The sequence below is a fragment of the Perca fluviatilis genome, chromosome 17 (genome assembly GCF_010015445.1).
Source record: "Perca fluviatilis chromosome 17, GENO_Pfluv_1.0, whole genome shotgun sequence".
Classification (NCBI taxonomy): Eukaryota; Metazoa; Chordata; class Actinopteri; order Perciformes; family Percidae; genus Perca; species Perca fluviatilis.
The window spans coordinates 10,825,456-10,846,456 of NC_053128.1; the positions used below are offsets into that span (position 1 = coordinate 10,825,456).

The 21,001-nt window shown below is 38.8% G+C and overlaps 1 protein-coding gene across 2 annotated transcripts in view; it reads left to right on the forward strand.

The window, feature by feature from the left end:
* vsig8a (V-set and immunoglobulin domain containing 8a) overlaps positions 1 to 21,001 on the forward strand; it is a 100,423-nt gene that overhangs the window by 61,707 nt on the left and 17,715 nt on the right. The window contains exons 2-7 of one of the 2 annotated variants that reach the window (XM_039780669.1): positions 6,522 to 6,622; positions 9,411 to 9,586; positions 12,531 to 12,735; positions 14,694 to 14,846; positions 15,269 to 15,273; positions 15,399 to 15,480. In XM_039780669.1, the coding sequence (XP_039636603.1) occupies positions 6,529 to 6,622; positions 9,411 to 9,586; positions 12,531 to 12,735; positions 14,694 to 14,846; positions 15,269 to 15,273; positions 15,399 to 15,480 (715 nt within the window). In that variant the 5' untranslated portion in view covers positions 6,522 to 6,528. Of the gene's footprint in view, positions 1 to 6,521; positions 6,623 to 9,410; positions 9,587 to 12,530; positions 12,736 to 14,693; positions 14,847 to 15,268; positions 15,274 to 15,357; positions 15,481 to 21,001 lie in introns of both variants that reach the window. The other variant, XM_039780668.1, reaches the window with a different exon arrangement.

Below are 21,001 nucleotides of genomic sequence, written 5' to 3' on the forward strand. Positions count from 1 at the left end.
TTGATATTTTTTATTTTCTCTCACAATCGCAATCAATCAAAGGATTGCAACTGAAATAAAAGGCTAAAGCAACGACAGCTCATGGAAAGCAAAAGTGTAATTATGGTCAGATCTTATGCCTGACTGATGGGGAAGTGACCAGTGTAGTCTAATGTAGGCTATTATAGTGGGTGTATATTGGCCAGAATCTGCCTTTGGGGGAGGAGGGGGGCATATCATAGTGGGGGGGCCTGGGTGTCCTCCCCCAGGGAAGTTTTAAGCATCAACGACTTCATTTCCTGCATTCCGATGCACTTTTATCCACCAATTTACGGTAAAAAAACAAACAAAAAAACTTTATTCAGCCTATAGAGGTTAAGAAAAAAGCACGGATGACAATTCAAAATGTATCAAAAATATAATGGAAAGTATATTGTTACGTGTCATTGGGCGTTTTTAAGTGGGTATATAGAAATCCCGGAGCTTATACGTAGACTACACCACTGGAAGTGATACTGATAGGCGTTGTGATTTACGCAAAACAGCGTCAGCTTTTTTTGCCAGCTTTCCTTCCTGCATTTTGCCTGTAAAACCGTGTTTGTGTTCTTCATATTTATGTAGAATTATAGTTTGCTTTTCTTATGTAAAATATGCGGCTCTGGTAGATCGTGGTGCGCAAACACCGCCTCTTTAAAGTGAACGTGCGCCGCTGGATTGGGAAACCCTGGGTTGATTGAACTAGTTGTTAACCACCTTCGTGACATAGCTTATGCGGGACCGCAGTTGTTAGGTTTGGTGAAGCCGGGTAACTGAAAGAAATCCAGGGCATGTTGATCTTGATTCATAGTACAGGCCTCTGGTATCATTTTTGTGGAAGAGAGCAGGACAGTAAAATTAGGTGAGGCTGGCAGAGAATACTAATACGAATATGCCATTGCCGTCCAAAGGGAAAATATTTTAACTTTTTGCAGCCCTTTGCGATGGAATTTTCAACGGGATGTTAATTAGTTCCCTCACACAAAGAGAACACATGGGCAATCTGGACAACAAGAGCTAACAATTTTGATGCAACAACACCCGGAGTTATATGATCAGAGCTTGAAAACCTATCAAGATATTACAAAAAGCTTCATGCATTACTAGAACACTTACATAAAAAGATAGACAGGAAATCATTTTGTAAACACGTCATCGTAGCAACATATTGTTATGCGTGTTTCATTTTACCATCTACCATCTGCCGGAATCCATCTGAATGCAGCATTAGACCCATTCAACAAAAGGAAATGCTAATGTTGTGTCAAAATGCAACTTGTTTTTATAGCAAATATCTACTTGCTCTTATTTTCTCACCTTTTATTTGCTTTTGGTCTTTTAACGATTTTTGCCTTAGTTTTGTTCTTCTTTAGCCCTTCTTTGTCACAGCATCTCCATAAAATGTCAGACCTGTAGGCATACAGGATATTAATGGCGTGAAGTGCAAATTGTAGTTTGACATAAATCATCTGTGTTGAAACCAAAGTGGTACAGTACAATACATGACAAAAGAACTGTCAAATGTAATGTCAATCAGGTCAGGGGCCCAACAGTGTCTTCTGTTCTTCTAGAATTAATTATTAATTGTTCAATAATTACCACCTCAAGTGTCTTTTGGTTCATTTTCTCTCACTTGCTTACAAAATGCCAAGGACATACAGCTCATTGTCCAAAGTAAAGCTGGGCAATATATCGATATTATATCGATATTGTATGAGACTAGATATCGTCTTAGATTTTGGATATCGTAATATCGTAATATGGCATAAGTGTTGTCTTTTCCTGGTTTTAAAGGCTGCATTACAGTAAAGTTGTCATTTTATAAACTTACCAGACTGTTGTAACTGTTCTATAATTTGCCTTTACCCACTTAGTCATTATATCCACATTACTGATGATTATTTATAAAAAATCTCATTGTGTAAATATTTTGTGGAAGCACCAATAGTCAACACTACAATATCGTTGCGGTATCGATATTGAGGTATTTGGCCAAAAATATTGTGATATTTGATTTTCTCCATATCGCCCAGCCCTAGTCCAAAGAACTGATTAATTTCTTTAAAAAAAGGTGGAAGAAGTTAGATTTATGTTTTTTCTAGGACTAGTGTATTAATCAATGCAGCACAACTCTGGTTTGCCTGTTTTCTTATGTCGTTGCTTATTTTTCTCCACTAAATTCTAGCTCAAGAAACATTAATCCCAGAGATGCCGAACTTGGCACATTGGTGTATACAATACTGTGTCCAACTACTAGGCCAAAAACATGTTGCACAAAAGTTGCACATATTTTTGTTTTTATATATTTTTTATATAAAAACTATATATAAACTGTTTCCATGTGATCATTACATAGGTTTGAGTGGAGGGTATAACTGTTTGCTCTTGTGTGTTTTTATTTTTAATTTGCAGCTACTGAGCTTGCTCGCTCATTAGCTAGTCATTACCCTCTGACTCTCACATGTAAAGATTTTTACTGAGTGGTTCTTGACTTAAGTTCAACCGTTTCAGCTGTCAGGAGGAGGAGTTCCAATGGCTCGTTTTGTTTGGGATTTTAATCCAAGTTTGTAAAATACCTTGAACAATTGCTTATTTGTACATTCAGCAGGGAAATATCTGGCTGCAAAATGCTCCGCTGTGTTCACCAGCTAGTTGAAGTTGCTAGCTATCATGAAGAATTTGGAGAAGCTGGTGTTGGCGGCACATCTAAAAACCAGCCTACTCTCCATATTGAACACCACCAAATGGGTCAACAGAGGACGCCATATACACAACACTTCACACCGCCCTGTCTCACTTTGAAAGCAACACCTACATTGTAATGTTGTTTATTGATTTTAGACCCTCCAAACTGGTCACCAATTAGATGACCTTGGCACCAACGACCCCAATCTGTGAGGTTAGACAACCACACCTTTTCCACTCTGGAGCTTTGGCACTCACTAAAAGCACATGTATTGCCCTTTGAGAGAGTCATTGGGTACCTGTGTTGTAGCTGGCTTAGCAGCTTGTGTGTGTGTGTGTGTGTGTGTGTGTGTGTGTGTTGTGTGTGTTTTTTTTTGTGTGTGTGTGTGTGTGTGTGTGTGTGTGTGTGTGTGTGTGTGTGTGTGTGTGTGTGTGTGTGTGTGTGTGTTCCTCAGAAAAGCACAATAACACATTATTATTATTATTATTATTATTATTATTATTACAATTATTACCACATGGTAAGTAGTTATAATTGGCAAGAAATGTATTTTAAAATGTCCTTCAAATTATTCCTGCTATTTCTCAGCAAGCGGATAATAAAAAGCTGTTCATTTCTTAAAATACATTTACAGTAAAGTAATATGAAGTGAATTGACAGGCATGATTACAAACGCCGCCGTTTCCTGGTAAGTAGGTAATAATTAGCAAGCAACTTCTTTGACATTTCTTAGAAATTATAACTAAATAATTGTATAATTATATTTGATTTCCCAATAAGCAGTTAATAATTAGCTGGTGATTTCTTTTATGTAGATCTACCAAGTTCATTGATAGGCATAGTACAGGGTGGCATTAAATGTGTTTGGATTAGGATTTCTTGCCATGCTGAATTATTTTTGTTTACGAGTTCTTTCAGCTGAAAACCAATGTATATGGGTATTTACTATTTAGTAATATTCATGGATTCAGGTCCTGGCACCTACTGTGTGCATCGACAGTAAAGTTGAATCTAATCTAACTTTGTTTACCTGCTGTTTTGTGCTTGGCAGGTAGCGTACAGTACAAAAGAATGCCCTGAACAGTTTAAGATGTTTTTTTTCCCCCTCATATTTAAGGATTTAGGAAAAAACGGGAGAAGTACCAGTTCCATGCTTTGTTTAAGCACTTGCATATAATTTCCTCCAGCCAAGTCCATCCCATTCCTAGACAAAGGGATGGGATGGACTTGCTCTCCATAATACCTTTTTTAAAGCAGTTACTCAGAATAGTGTAATTAAACAGAGCCGTGGGTGTGTGGGATCAGAGAGGAGTTTAGCTGGTGTTTAGATAGATCTGTCTCTGTCTCTGACAACTCTACTTTATCAGCGGGTGGCTATAAAGAAAGATGTTTTTCAAAACAATTGCCCAAAGCTTGTGAAATAAATGCGGCGACTACAAGAGAAAATTCACATGAAGATTTAAAAGAAGTGTATGATAGTTTTATAAAACTGCAGATAAAGCTTTTTATCCTTTTTTATCACTAATCCATTTTATGCATGTGTCTACTGAAGGACACCCCACTGTTTTCATTTATTCAAGGCTGTTTCCCTGTAGATCTGGCTTCGAGATAAGCGCTGTACTTTCTTCACATCCTTTAGGAATGTACAGTATACAAACCTTGCTGGCTCGTGTTCATGGCTGAACAACCAGTTTCATGTCATTTGAGTCCTCATGCGCTCTCTTTGTCTTCCTTAATATTCGAAACCACAGACATCTGATAAATAAGAGGTGCTTAAAGTGGTGTGTGGTGTATTGTGTATGCAACACATAAAAGGAGTGTAAACTAGCTGTGTGTTTTCTTGTGCAGGTGGAGGCAGATGGTTTTAGTTTCATATTTAAAGTACCATATTGGTCCGAACATAAAACAGAAAGAAAAAAAGTCTGAAAAAGTGGGGTCGTTTTATAATCGGGGTCTAGACTTTCAGCTGTTCAAGTTACATTAACGTAAGGCAGTCCTTCCAGAAAAACGCGGAGTTTTTTTGTGATCGTTGCGGGCAAAAATCCTTGATTATGTGGCACGTTTTCTTAAAAAATGCGATGGAATATGAGGGATATTTATGCAATTTTATGTGATGACATTGCAGGAACTTGCAAAAAATGCGGGAACTTGCAAAAACTGCGGTTTGATGAAAAAGAGAAGAAAAAGTGATTCCCCCAACACCCTGCTTTTTTTTAAACTTAACTTACAAAAATAATTTACAGATATTCAGTCATTGCAATAAGTTAACAAATAAGATACAAAAATATATACAAATAATATAATATTAAAGTAAAAATAAAAGTAATAGTCTAAACGGAGGGAAATAAAAGATTCAAAAGAGACAGACTTTCAAAAATTGTTTATAATATAGACAGCAGGAGCACTTAAAGAAATGTGAGTAGACATCAGATATTAAGATAGCTTTCTTATTGGATTCCAACTTAAGAGACTCAAAGTACATGTCAAATTCAACCTCCAACACCTGCTTTTCGATGATGTTCACGTCGCGTAATTACGTCACTTCATAACGTTCCCATGGCAACAGGGGAAAATGGCTGCTCTTGTGTGAAGTAAACGTAACATTTTTTCAACTTTCTGCTAAGATATATGTGACTTTTTTGCAACGAAAATGCGGGGATTATGAAATCATGCATGCACCGCATATTTTGCGCGGAAATCTGCAATTTATGCGGCGAAAGTGCAGCATATTTGAAAAAATGCGGCCCCCACATGAATATGCGGACTTTGGCTGATTATGCATTGAATTATGTGATTGCATAATCGCGTTTTTCTGGAGGGACTGGCTAAGGGACGTCACCTGTTTCAACAGCCAATAGAGAAGTCGGCTATAAACTATAGAAATAAAATCATCCATAATCCATATTTATTTTATAAAGTATTTTTCAAAAATCTTTTATTGAAAAATGGGGGTCGTCTTATAATCAGGGTCATCTTATGTTCGAACCAATGCTGTAATTCATTAATGTAATTTTTTGTCTTAATCCAAATAATGAGAAATGGAGTTAGTGACTGATGGGGATATGCTTAACAGGCATACAGACAGACAACTAAATAAACAAATATGCAAGTAAATATTATTGACTGTAGACAAAGCAGCTTTGTATCGCAGATGTTTTGCTTTCATTTCGGTTCTCATCAAATTGGCACCCTGAGGTTCCATCATGAAAAACCCATCTAATTGTTTCATCACTCCTCCAGTTTCACTTGTTTACCAATGGATTGCTTTGTATTGTTATTCAGCTGCCAGGGCACTGATTTCCTTAAGCAGTTTTCTTTTTTTTAAATCTCATTTGATTAAAATCTTATTTACATAATTTTCTATTCAGTTGTGGCGGTTGTGTAAGTATAAATTTCAAACGGTTCTCACTTACAGTATTTGGGAAAGTTAGAGGTTGTTAAAGACAATATAAACAGCTATTCAGCTGGTAATGCCAAGGAAACTTCTTGTAAACAGGTTAAACAGGTAAAGCAGCCATCCAATCAGGAGGCTTTAAGGTAATGAGGAGGAAGTAAAGGAGGAGCTGTCTGTAAAGCGAGAGCAGCAGGCAGAACACTGCTGCTTGATCCTTTGTGTTCCATTGCCAGGCGTTTGGATGTACTATCTGCATTCAGGTAGTATCTATAGAAACTTCATCAACCGTTCGCTGGTTTACATCAATGCTTTGTTTTATTTCTTCTGCTCTGAAAATCTGTTTCATATCTTATACATGTGAAGACACTGTGTGTCATAATCTCATCATTTTAACCACCTGCTCCTAATGATTTTTATCTCAAACAGGACCATTATGTTCAGAAAAAGCTGCAGTCACTTGAGATCCGCTTTCTTCCCGCCCTGGTTGTCTGTCTACTTGGCATGCACTGCAAGTCTCTTGAGCACGGGTAAGAATACAGACACACAAGGCACAATAATACAAGCACACACATACAGTACAGATCCGTTGACTGAGCCCTGTGTTATCTACTCCACTTCATGACATGGCATTTAATGAAGCTTCCTTCTAGAAATGCTCATTGAGAGCTTCATGTCTCGTCTCTGTTGAACGCTGCTGAGCCATAGGCCTCACTGGTGTAAGCTTCCCTAGGTGTTACCATGGCACTCAGTGTCTGTCCAATCAGGCTGTGAGATTATGCCTCCAGATGACTGTTGACTCCCTAACGTTCCAGGGATTTGAGCTCATTTTCTTTTCCAGGGTGGGGCTCTTTAATAGACTGAGCCCCAGAGCTTAAAGAAACACCTAGTATGAAAAACAAATTGACATTTTCTTTACGTATTTAAAGAGTATTACTTACTTGTACATTAAAACGAACTTGTAACCTTTAAGACCGAATAAGACCACTGGAGTGAAACTAAAAGCTTGAATCACTGGACACCATAATTATTAAGTACTTTTCTTCTTAGGCCACATACTTTTCAACTGTCATTTTTAGTCTAATTTGAGCTTTCTCATTGTGTGTGCACTTACAGTATGTGTATTATTAAGATAACAAAAGGAAACCTCAATGTAAAATTATCGCAAGGCTTTTAATGTTTCTCTATGGTCCAAACTGAGACAGGCAAATAGGTATTTCATTGTGTTCCCTTCTCATGGAACTACTTTAAAATGCTTGCAAATGACAGAAGCTCGCTTCTCTTCTGGAAATTTAACATAATGGTGAATGACCTTGTGGAAGAACCACTAAAAAGCTGAGTTGGATTTCTTTTGCCAAGAGTTATGTCTAGTTCATTCTTGACCCCTGCTTATTTTATTTTTCTGGTGTGCTGCTTGTTGAGCTCATTTTATTGTAACTACAATATGCAGTCTGTCCTAAGAGGCTCTGAAAGTAATTCCAAAAAAAGTCCCTTTTTATATTCCTGTGTGGCGTCTGGCTGCAACTACTGTATTTGTTTGTGATTTTGTTGCTTTCTTAGCCAGACCTCCTCTGAATCAATATTACAACTTGTCCATAAAACTGTGTGCAAAGTAACCAAAATGTGGCTCAGTGAATGTGGCAAAGGCTTGCTCGGAGACAATACATAATATGCAGGGACATGCACAGACATTTGATATGTTGCCTTCAAAGATGGAGATGTCTCCAAAAGAAACATTAGAATTCTGAATACGTTTTATAATGTACCTTTAAATTAAGAATACTATTGGTCGCAGCATCTATCTTTTTCCTTATTGCGCTTTTACTGACATGGCCCTTTTATAGGAACGCTCACCACACTCATTATGTAGCCGTCTGATTTGTTGAGTGATGTTCTGCATGCTCTCCCTCACTCTCTGGTCTGTAGCCTTGTTATAGGCCTCATCTTGAATAGAATTATTAGAATCTGAATAAAGTAACTTATACAGTATACTGTACTTATCACTGTTTAAAAACTGCACACTAACACTAGTGCTGCCAGTTGACTTTAGACTGTGGCTGCACCCAGTGGTTCTAGTTGAGATAACTAATGTTATGATTTGGCACCATAAATAATAAATATATATATATATATAGTATAAAGAACAATTACAACATGACTGCAGCTAGTAAAAGTATTTTACTCGATTCCTAGGTTCTCAAATGCTCTGTGAACTGGAGCTTTTGTAATACATCAAATAATAATTACGTAAATCATGATGCTATACACAGCACAGACAATTTACTGTGCCTACTTGTTTTTGAAGAGTTATTAGCCTACTCCAACTTAAAGAAAATGCTTCTGATAAAATAGGCCTAAATCACATTAAATAAATAATGTAGGATGGTTGCTTGAGATTATCAAATGCTTCTCTCACAGCTGGCCTGCTGGCAGTTTTAATCCAGCTCTGCAAAGTTGCAGATCTTTTAGCTGCTTCTTTGAGCTCTTTCTCTTTCTTCAGTCGTATTTGTTGTGAAGGCCTACTCAAGCACACAAAACTAACATTAGGCTATATCAATTTTTTTAAATGCAAAGTTTATTACATTAACCAATTGGGACATTAATTTATTATCTCATAACAAAATAAGGCGCCTTTCACTTTCACTAACGTCACATCTGATTGTTGGTTGAAAACTCACGTAACATATTCACTGTAAACAACGTATAACCTAGCATGATTCAAGAGCCCAAACCATCCCATCCCTGAGCCTCTCTCTTCTCTACAGAACACACACTAATGTAACGGATGGAATGTAGCTACATTAGCCTGCTGCTGCAACATAGGCTGTCATTAGCTTTGATTGATAACGTAGCATTTTACGTTAATATAAGGCAATGCTGCGTGATGTGATGCAAACGTTACAAGTGTTTTTATTTTGTGGTTACTATTCACAGGGCATTTGTCACAATCTCCATAACTTTAAAAACTCACGTGAAGGCAAAAGGGTTCAGCTTTCCCTCTCTTTCAATGCAGTGCTCCGTGTGTGAGAATATAAACAGTCACGTGACTGGGGGCAGAGGGCAAGATTGGATGACATAGCAATTTAATTTGATTTAACTCAGTAATGATGAGCGTATTATCGTATCGATGCAGCCCACAACAGCAAAAAAAAAACCCAGAGGGGCAGCCAAGCCAATCAGGGCAAACGGGCTGTTGCCCAGGCAACAATAGCCCGTAGCTGTGCATGTCCCTGATAATATGTATCCTTCAGGATTACTATAAAGGATTAAGTAACAGTTAATACTGTATGTGTCTGTGATTAATTTTAATTTCTTAAGAACTGAAATACGTGCGAGGGATGCACATGACGTCAGCCGGTCCACAGACCATCCACAAGGCTGAGGGAGAGAGCGTGACTTTGGGCTGCAGTTACACACTGAGCCCTTTTGACACCGGCGAACTTGACATCGAATGGTCTATGGTCAGTCCAGACACCACGCAGAAAGATCAGATGGTAAGACGCAGAATGACGATGGTGCAAATCATACTACAAATGTATATGTAGGGCCTGATATATGGGGGTTATAAAGCAGCATTGTGTGTGTGTGTGTGTGTGTGTGTGTGTGTGTGTGTGTGTGTGTGTGTGTGTGTGTGTGTGTGTGTGTGTGTGTGTGTGTGTGTGTGTGTGTGTGTGTGTGTGTGTGTGTGTGTGTAAAAGAAAACTGCACCAGTGATGCATTATGCTGGGTCCATTTCCAAGAACATGTTATTTGGTAGAAATTGGAGTGAAACTAGAAAATAAAGGTCATGTAATCTTGCCTGTATTTTTGACCTGCTGCAATGACTAAAAAGACTATGTAGGTTATACAAGCAATTGGAATTGGTTAATTAGAAGTGCACTAATTGAATGCTGTCTCCATCTTTCCCTAAAATTAGTACCAAATTACAAAGTTGTTTCCAGGAAATGAAAATTATGGACCAGTAAATTGAAAGTGTTCTCCACCATATTTAATTAGGATTCGGAACACAGTTAGAATAACACAAAGGTTAGAAACCAGTACAGAAAGCCTGGTCTCATGACCAGTGCCATAATGACCAGACCATACAACTAAACTAATCTATTGAGATTTTCCACTTCATTTCAAATTCTTGAAATTGTAGTCTTAAATCTAAATCACAATTCAGTCCAGGAGGCAGGAGTGTGGTGGAACTCCTACCACCTTTTTTATTTCCACAGGATTTGGTAGTTTATCCAATTGCCTTTTAATTTAAAGGAGTCATTAGCGTTGGAGACTGGAGAGGATGTTTTTCCCCTCATCCCTGCCCTTAGGCAGCAGAGATTTTATCACAGTCAATACACGATTGACTAGGTCCAGTATGTGCTGCTTTAGACAAGTGACCAGTGCAGATTATTGGTTCTTGTGCAAATTGAATGCTTTGTGCAGTTAAACACTTAAACAGTACAGCTATTACCAGCTCTTTATTCTAAATTGATCAAAATAGTTTTTCACTGCAAACTTAAAGCTGCTTTAATCAATATTTGTCCACAAGGGCAAAGCACTGGCATAAGCTGCATTTGGAACCAAGATTCCAGGGACTTTTTTGTTCTTGGAACAAGTTTTAAGGAGCTAAAAGGTTCATTTAGCCCATTGTTAACTGCGTTTCCACCACGGCCTAAAGACCCGTGAAGATTGGGCAAATCAGACTGCTGACATATGAAAAAGCAAGATGATGAGATGACGGCTGCTGGTGGTTGCAGTGGTGATGGCGCAGTGGATATGACACATGCCTTTGGTGCGGGAGATCCGGGTTCGATTCCCACTGTGATACATCAACCAATGTGTACCTGAGCAAGACACTTAACCCCTAGTTGCTCCAGAGGTGTGCGACCTCTGACATATATAGCAATTGTAAGTTGCTTTGGATAAAAGCGTCCGCTAAATGACATGTAATGTAATGGGTGACTCACTTTGAAGAAAAAAAACCCAGCAGCATACAGTAGATTTTGTCTCACTGTGCTTTAGAACATAACCCCTGGAAAACAATGGGAAAATAATGTTTTATTTCTCTCATTCACAGCACATGCAGTTCAGTGTGGTGGCTGGCTTGCCCAAATCTCTCTCCTTCACTTTGTCTTTTTTAAAATGAGTCGGGAAGTCCACAGTGAAGCCTAACTTTACTTTTAATGCTATCAAACAAAGAGATTTTTTCTCCCTTTGTTCTCAAATGGTCAAAAATGGATCCTAGACTACTTTCTTGTTTTATGCATGAAGCGGTCGGCGAGTTAAAGCAGCTGTGCTGTGTGTGTTTGATTAATCAGCGACGGTCTTCCTGCAAACTCCACCCCAAGGTTCCTGTACATTTAGAAAGTACTAACCTCTGATCAGGGACTTTTTTGTGGGATAATTAAACCCTGCAGAACTTAAAGGTGCTGTAGGTAGGATTGTGAAGATCCAGGACTTAGCCAACAAATTAGAACATCGACAACTTCTCAGTCCGTCCCCTCTTTCTGCTAAAGCCCAAAACAGTCTCCTAAACCCCTCCCCCCACAAGGGAAAATTAATGCGTGTGCATGAACAGTGATTGACACGCAGTTGTGGAGTAGGTGGAGCCAGAGGAGCCAGATTTTCTTTCCCCAAATGACCTGCTTCATGTAGTTCTACTCGAACATAGGGTCAGTTTCAGCAAATTTGACAGAACGATTGCCTGTTTACACGTCCAGCAGACAAGAAACAACATTATCATCCCAAAAAGACACAGAGCAACATTAGCATTTATTTGGGGCTTTGTTTCTGTCCTACTGATCAATGTCACTCCACTGCAGTATATGCGGTTCGCTATTTTGTACCACTAAAAAGGCTCAAAATATCATCAAACTTCAACGGTAGCATAATGAGGGTCCCTAAATGTTAACCGAAGCATTGAGAACTTTGTAAATGTACAGACAGTTTATTGAAAAGATAGATTATAAAGACACTCGCTTTCAACCTACAAACACATTCGATTAGCATGGAAACATGTCCCAGAGAGCGATGGAGTGGGTACACATCGGTTATTAACCCCTAGGTTCATTTTGTGCCGGAATTGTCCTTTAACTGCTATTTTCCTTTTCACCAGCTAGCCAAGCAGGTGGTGTACAGTTTGTTAATGACAGCTTGTTTGCTGAAACCAGCTGCATGCTATTGCTGGACACAAGGTTGTTGAGAGTGCGAAGACTGAACCATATAGTAAATGTTAAGCAAAACAATGAGCTACAAGAGGCTAAATACATCTGTAGAGCTCCAAGGTTGGTGGTAATTTTCGGTGGGTGTGTCTTTACAAGGTATCCCCATTTTATTCAATATTAACGGGAAAAAATTGTTAAATGCACATTTAATTGGTTAACATCAATTAAAAGTGTCATTCAGAGTAGTTTGTCGACTCTGTTGAATCTTTCTTTTTATTTTGTTCTCCATCAGCTCTTATCCCATACCAGCGGCACTACATACGTCCATGGCAACCACGCTCTTGCAAAAGGGCTCAGCTTTGCTGCACCTGACCCCTCATTGGGTGACGCTTCAATCGCAATCGCTCTGCTGTCACCTGCTCACAGTGCTACCTACCAGTGTAAAGTGAAGAAATCACCTGGAGTGGACATGCGCAAGGTGTCACTGGTGGTATTGGGTAAGACTCGGCATTGGGTTGCAACCAAGGTTTTGCACATGTCACCTGACTTCATTATTTATGTCCATCACCTTTGACAACTAAGTACTGTTGGGTTTAAAGGAGAAGGCAGCTGCACACATTTACTTTTAACATTTTGGGTTGCATATTTGGTTACATTTCAAGGTTACATTTTTCCTTGTCCGATGCCAGTATGCATTACACTCGCAATTTGCCACAAAGCTAATTTCAAGGTATCTGCTATCAGGTATGCTTTCATCTTTTGAGACTACTGCTACATTACCACAATGATGTGTATCCATTAGTGGTTTGTGGAGGTCAGTTTTTTCTTTTTTTCAAGGCCACATGGATGTCAGTGAGAAGTACTGTAAGATAATGACTCTCTCAGTCTATGTTGTTTTTTTAAAGGTTTTTACCAGTCAGGTTGTGTCTGTATAAAAGAAAAATCCTTTGAATAGACGTTGCTCCCTAAATTTAAGGTCGAATTTCACCAATTATCTCGAGTGCCTACTAAAGAAAATGTCCCTGCTATTTGAGAACATGGATTTTACTCCATCACAAAAATACATCACCCAAAGCTAAAACTTAACTTGTCTGTTTATTTGTATTTACTGTTTAATGGTCAACATGTGCACAGTTTGACCATATAATCTTAACTCAAGGAGCACTTACTAAGTTTTTCTGGAGCATCCACACATGAAGTTTGCTTCCCCTGCTGATGGAGCAAACAAAGATATGTGTCCCAATAGAGATGGCTGTTGTCACAGTTTTGACCATTGTGATTAAATGAATGATTGTTCCTCAGAATATATATTATTTAAAGGAGCATTTCTTTAGAGCAACTCATTTTTTTTTTCAGGTAACCAATCAGAGATACAGGTTGAGGGATTAAATTTGTATTTCTTAGTTCAACTTTAAAATATTCAGTACTTTTATTCTGATAGGCCTAAAAACATTTTTTTCTTCTTAATGTTCATCTACTACAGTGATGGCTAAAACAATTTGAGTATTTTTTACAGAGCCTTAATCTGAGAGGAAATAAAAGGAAGAAATGATCAACAAAATGGCAAAAAGCACAATTGTTTCACAGTAATTTTACATTTCCCATTACATCTGATACATGCATACTTTGTTGTTCTGTTGGAGGAAATGACGTGGACACAATTGATTACCTATTTAATGTGCCTTGTAATGTTAAAATCTCGGCCTGGGTTATTTCACCATTGTCTACGAGCAACAATCAAAAGTCCAAGTGAGTCTGGGGCTTTTTTAAACACTTTTTTATGAATGGATGCATTTATTCAGCATAGTCCGTGATGTAACTTTAACTGACTTTGTTGTGTCTGACCTAAAGTATTTCTCAGGACTGTTTACTCTCAACACTCAGCTCAGTATCAAAGCTGTATCAGATGAAATCCCTTCTCCTCCCTTATTGAAAACTGGCAGATTGTTGAATGAATATCTCTAGCAAAGCCTCTAATATTGATAGATAGCCTGAAGCTGTTTTTATTCTAACAGCAACACCGACAGTCCTGAAAGCCCACAAGTCATTTTCTAGATCAGGTTTTTTGTATGACCCTGAGCAGGATAAGTGGTTCAGGGAATGCATAAATAGATGGCAGGATAGTATTCCTTGTTTTATTATGTAAATGGGGAAGAAGACAGTTAAATGTGTGACATGTTGTGATTTGAAAGACCTTCAGGTCTTTTCTCCACGAGTATCGTGTAATCAATCTCACCCTAATCGCTACCAATTTCTTTTTTTCTCTGTTTTTGAGTAATACAATGCATCACATTATTGGTATCACCCATCTATATGGTGTGAATCTGTGTAATTAAAGCCAGAATCAAAATGGTTCCTCCAACTTCATCCTCAAAGCTAGAAAGCTGTATTGTTTGTTTTTTTAAAGAAAATGGAAATGGCAGCGCGAAATTATCCATTTGTTGTATGATTTCAGCGAAGCCGTCAGTGCCTAAGTGCTGGGTGGAGGGAGGGGAGCTGGTTGGCGAGGCTGTGTCTCTGCACTGCAAGTCTGCAAAAGGCTCCACTCCCTTAAAATACACATGGAGGAGAGAAAGTGCCGGCCCCATCCCTGCTACAGCCACACAGAGTAAGTGTGACCTCTACTGACGTCATGATGCTACTGCAGATCAAAGTGTGTGTGTGCGTGCGTGTGTGTGAACTCAATGAAAGCCCTTCTCTTGTTGAATGTACAGTGTGTGCTTATTTTTCAAGGTGAAGGAATCTAGATATGTATCAGCATTCAGATTTTTTAAATCATGGAAAATCCAGGTGAAAGAATAATAAAGAGATACTGATTTGCCCTCTGGTGCATAATCAGCATTTGATTTTATTTTCTCCCTATTTTCTTTTCGCTTTTTAAAAACTGTCCTATTTTTAAGTGATTATTTTTTTTAAACTATAAACCACAAGTATATACACACACCCACACATTGCTTTATCTATTCTATTTGTAGAGAAACATTGCAACCCTATCTGATGTATCTTAATTTTATCCTCTTGTGTTTACAGCACAGGTAAATGTGTGTGTGTGTGTGTGTGTGTGTGTGTGTGTGTGTGTGTGTGTGTGTGTGTGTGTGTGTTCGTGTGCGTTTTCTCAGACAGTGTGACTGGGGAGCTAAAAATCAGCAACCACTCGCAGAGCTTTGCAGGATTCTACCTTTGTGAGGTGAACAATGCTGTTGGAGCCGAACACTGCAGGATCAACCTGAAAGCAAACAAACGTAAGGAAACACACCCCCACAGCGAATGTTCCTGTTCACGTACATCCCACATGATGCACACATGCGATCATGAAAGACCTGGATTTCACCCTTTAAGTCTTTCCTCTCTGTAGGCATGCCAAAATCTCCCGATTGCTCCACTTCTCACACGGGGTTCAAACTATGGTGCTCCGTAACATGAGTGTGTTATCTTCATCATTATGTTGTCTAATGATAATGATAAGCCCACAGTCAATGGCAAAAAAATTGCTTTATGCACAGAAGATAAAATGTTTTTTTGCCACCCGCTTTCATCACTGACTTCCTGCTGCTGAGTCACAAAGTCAAACATAAGTAATTCTAAAATAACTCCACAGCCCTCTGTGTTGACAGTTCCCTTTAGCTTGAGACAGGAAAAAAATAAACAAGAAAAAGGCAGCAACAGAAAACAAGTGGACTCATTAAAAGCACCTGATCAGCTATGTTTAGTTGGCAAATTGTAAAAGGAAATCCAGAAATTCTCTTACGAGGGCAGTCCATGTGCAGTAACTCTGAACAGCTCTGAACACGACAGACACCAGAGAAATACCAGAGCTGTCTCACAGTGAAATGAATCTGGTGACTGTAAGTGCACCAGGAGGGAGTACCATCAGTGATTCAGTACATCTTATGGAATAAATCATCTCCGGGTCTAGACTCAAACAAGCAGCCCTCTGCATGGAGGGATCCATAATGTTTATGTGGATCCATAAAATGAATTTGTCTTTGTGTGCCTTGTGATCTGTGGAGCAGACCCCCATATTACATCTTGCTCAGTCCATAACTTCCAGCCTTAGTGCTCAGATTTTTGGCTTCAGGCAGACAATCATTCATTTTCATTTCAAGTGAAATAAAATTACCAGGAGATTAAAAATGTTCACAAGTCTGACTTTCTAAGAGCCAGGCCTTGAGACTTTGTGTGAAGTTATGGTAGGTGGTGCAGTTTCTTGTTTCATTTGGTAGAGTGTTCCACCTATGAGAGGCTCTAACAGAAAAGCATGATTGACTAAAGGAGCTGGACCTGTAAGGGGTTACACAGTCCCTTTTCAGAACAGACCTTGTGGATCTATTGTTAGAATTATTTTTGCTTAATAAAAGTATTGAGTGGTAGAGGAGCTTTATTGTTTGTGCGATGGACTACAGACTCTGTACTACATTTAAGAAGTATTTATTAAACACTAAATATTAAATTTAAATAATAATATATAATTAATAAATTATATCTATCTACATGGCGAGTAAATGTTTGTACCAAAATAGTTCTGTTTTTCACTCTTCATTTTGGCAAAGGTGCAGCTACTTTCTTCTGTTGTTCTGCTGTCTGCATGTTGGAGCTTCGCGGGGTGCGGGCACACACACACACACACACACACACACACACACACACATAAACACTGGCGCACACACCAGACGCCAGCCACCACGTCACTTCTGTTTTCTGTATAGCTATCGTTTACCTCAGGCTAATTAATTAGCTAGTAAAGGGCGATTTTTGGCAGCCAGCTTTCCAAAAGATAGAACAATGAAATTAAATGTTAACCGTTCATTAACCATTGACCGACAAGCAGGAAACAGAGTCTCAGTTCACCTGTCTAGGAGGCTCTGACACATTTTCCGCACTCTGTGTCCGCGGACAGCTGTAGGCTTGTACCGGTTAATGTTCTGTGCATTGTCGGACACATGCAGCCACTATCCTGAAACGGCTTGCGAGACTGACAAGTCCACAGCAGCCCGTGGCATTTATGTCCGAGCCTGTCTCCACCGCCTCCACCAGCAGGTTGTCAACAGTGTTGTTTGAATGAAAAGGAGAAAACAGGACAGAGTTACACGGCGGATATTGTTCATATACAATTTTTTTTGACAATGTAGTTAAGGCAGCAGGCGTGTGTTGCTTTGGCAGCCGCCTTAGCTGCAAAGTGCTGCGGGAAACCCTGCATGAGAGACAACTTGAATATTCTCACCAGACACATATACTTTGGGATCACAGTCAGATGCAGAGTGTGTCTTTTTAAAAAACATGCAGACAGTTTCCTTTACATTTAGACACAGGTGAGAATGAAAAAAAGCTGCTTCTTTTTTTGGTTTTTGCATGGACGTATATTATAGTATCATCTGCATACATCTGAACTTCACACCCTGTACAAATTGATGGCAAGTCATTTACGTATAAGCTAAACAAGAGAGGTCCTAAGATGGAACCCTGGGGCACACCCGTCTCATTGATCATAAAGGGTGATGTTTCACTACCCACGCTTACACATTGAACCCTGTCTACAAGATAGGACTTCCTCCAATTCAGCATGTTAGAGGAAAAATTTGAATTGGCTAATCTAGAAATGAGTATTTAATGTTTAACAGTATCAAATGCCTTTTTTAAATCCAGGAATATAGCCCCAACGACACCTCCTTTATCCAGTTTAAATTTGATGTTCTCCAATTTGCCGTCTCAGTGGAATGGTTTACTATAAAACCAAATTGCATTGGATGCAGTTTGTAAGGGCTAGTGTTGAGATGGTTGGTCATTTGTTCAACAACACATTTCTTTGCGATTTTTGATACAACTGGTAAAATGCTAATAGGCCTGTAATTGCTCACATCAGTTGGGTCCCCTGATTTATAGACTGGAACAACTATGGCTGACTTCTAATCTTTCGGAAACTTCCCTTCTCTTATTGAAGCATTTATTAACTTTATTGGGTCAATTAAGGTATCTGCATGGCTTTTTAAAAGCATGGTGTCCTGTCCAAAACATTTTTTTAAGAGAGTCCAGTGTTGTTTTGTTATGTCATTAGGCAGTTTTCAGTTAGTTTTTTTTAAATTGTCCCAGATTTGTTTGGGATTTCCCTTAGCTTCCCCTATCGGACAAACAAAGAAATTAGCTTTAGCCGCTCGGATGTCCTATGTTACCTTATTTCTAAGTGAGGTGAAGATGTGTCATTCAATAGATTTGTCTTAAGTGAGGTTTGCAGGGCAAGGTCTCTCTTCTTCATTAGTTTCCGTATATCACCATTTATCCAGGGCAGAGTATATTTACTTTCACCTTTTAACTTCAACCTTTTACTTTTCTTTAGAAATTGTTCTGTTGTATTTTGAATTGTGGCCAAAAACACATGGGTGTCAGCATCCACATTTGTGGCAGGTAGTAGTTCATTCCAATGCACGTTCTTTTGTGCGTTTTCTACCTAAAAGGATTAGATTATGATCTGACAGACCTGTGATCATGTTGAAGGATTTTAATTACTCTGTCTGGTTTGTTGCTGAAAATGAAATCAATTTGTGTTCTGGATGATGGAGTTGTCCTTGTCGGTCCCTTCACTAACTGATCAAATTTATTTGTGATTTGTTTCAGTGCCTTTTTAGCTGACCTATCATCCCAGTTTATATTAAAATCATCCATTATAATTACTACTGTCTCTGAGCTGCATTCTCTTAGTATAGCATTTAATTTTTCAAAGAAAACAGATTTTGCTGAGGGTGGTAGATAGACCAATGAGAATAAAACACATTTGCGGTGACAGTGTTACGTTTAAACAAATACATTCTACGTTTACGTACATTCAGTTTGAAAAACTGAGTTTGAATCTGAGAAGAGAACATCACTCTTTGTCTTAAGCTGGTTCTTCACACCGCTGCGCAGCAACCGCCCTGACAAAAAAAAGCTATGTGTTTTTGAAAGTGCTTCCTACATTTAAAAAGCTGTGCGCATTCACGTGGGCGGTAACTGTCATGGTTTTGGGTTTGAGTTTCTGTTGTTTTTGAGGTTCTGTTTTTGTTTCCTGTTATTGTTGTGTATTTGTTCTGTTTTCTGTTGTAGCCAGTGTTTCCTCCCTTGTCTCGTCTAGCTGTAGTTCCTATCTTGTTTTCCCGTGTGGCTGTATGTTCTGTTTCCTGTTTTATTTTGACGGTCTGGGTTTCTGCCTGTCGTTCCTCGCTGTACTGTGTCAGTTCGTGTCTAGCTCTGTGCTTCCTGGATTTCCCTGTTCTTTTTGTTCTACCATGTTTGGTTTGGATTCCTTTCGCCATTTCTACACTGGATTAGTTTTTGCCTGCTCATCTCAGGACTCCCTTTGTTGTTAAGTATTTTTGTTTTGTTGGTCTAATAAATCCACTACTCGAACTTACTCCTGCCTGCCTGCCTGCTCTCTGCATTTGGGTCCAACCTCCAGTGCCGTTCCCTGACAGTAATTGTTTCATAATTCCACTACCGTGATCAAACCTGTTTCCCCTATGCCACCTTCCCCTCACTGGAATCACTGTGCTGTGAAATCTCCTTAAGGCTTATAAACATACTGAGTTTTCAAACAATTCATATATATATCTTGGGCATAAGAAAATCCTAGACTAGTTATTGAATTAGATGAAGACACAAAGATTTGGAAAATTTTGGAAAATACATTGACTTTCTTACCAAGAATTCGATAATAGGGTCAATACTGCGCCCGACCAAGAAATAGTCCAGTTATATGTCTGAAGTTCTGTCATCACTTTGAGGTTGCCAGGCAACCAGTAGAGACTCAGAGGAGTTAATGTGCCTGGCCAGAAAATAGTTTGGCACACAACACTGAGGTAAAACCACAACTTTGTACGGATTAAACAAACAAGATATAATTAAAGCTGCAAGCAGCGATGAACGGGCCCTTGCGCAGATATAATGAGGGCTTAGGAGGTTTTAGCCTTGTTACTAGATTAGGTATTTTCTCTGTTTCCAGTCTTTGTAACAAACTAAGCTACCTGGTTGCTAGTAGTAGCCTCATGACTAGATGATAGTGACATTAATCATCTTATCTAACTCTCGGCAAGATAACAAATGAGCATATTTCCTAAAATGTTGAACGGTAAAGGAACCATTGTGCATGAATGTTTGTTTATTTATTTCAGAAAGGGACAATGCACATTAATTAACATGGGCACAGTCCAACATGTAAATGTGCCAGATTTAGCCATATGGGCTAATTTACATCTGCAGTCCCTGGCAGGTTGATGACATTGAAAGAAAAGAAAAAAGCACATGAACACAGACAAAAGCATATAAGCACAATAGCACTGACAAAACTCATAACCACAAATAAAAGCCATAAGCAGTAAGCACAAACAAAGCTTTAAAGCACATAAACATATTTACAGTGCCTTGCGAAAGTATTCGGCCCCCTTGAACTTTTCGACCTTTGGTCACATTTCAGGCCTCAAACATAAAGATATAAAACTGTAATTTTTTGTGAAGAATCAACAACAAGTGGGACACAATCATGAAGTGGAACGAAATTTATTGGATATTTCAAACCTTTTAAACAAATAAAAAACTGAAATATTGGGCGTGCAAAATTATTCAGCCCCTTAAGTTAATACTTTGTAGCGCCACCTTTGGCGCCGATTACAGCTGTAAGTCGCTTGGGGTATGTCTCTATCGGTTTTGCACATCGAGGACTGACATTTTTGCCCATTCCTCCTTGCAAAACAGCTCGAGCTCAGTGAGGTTGGATGGAGAGCGTTTGTGAACAGCAGT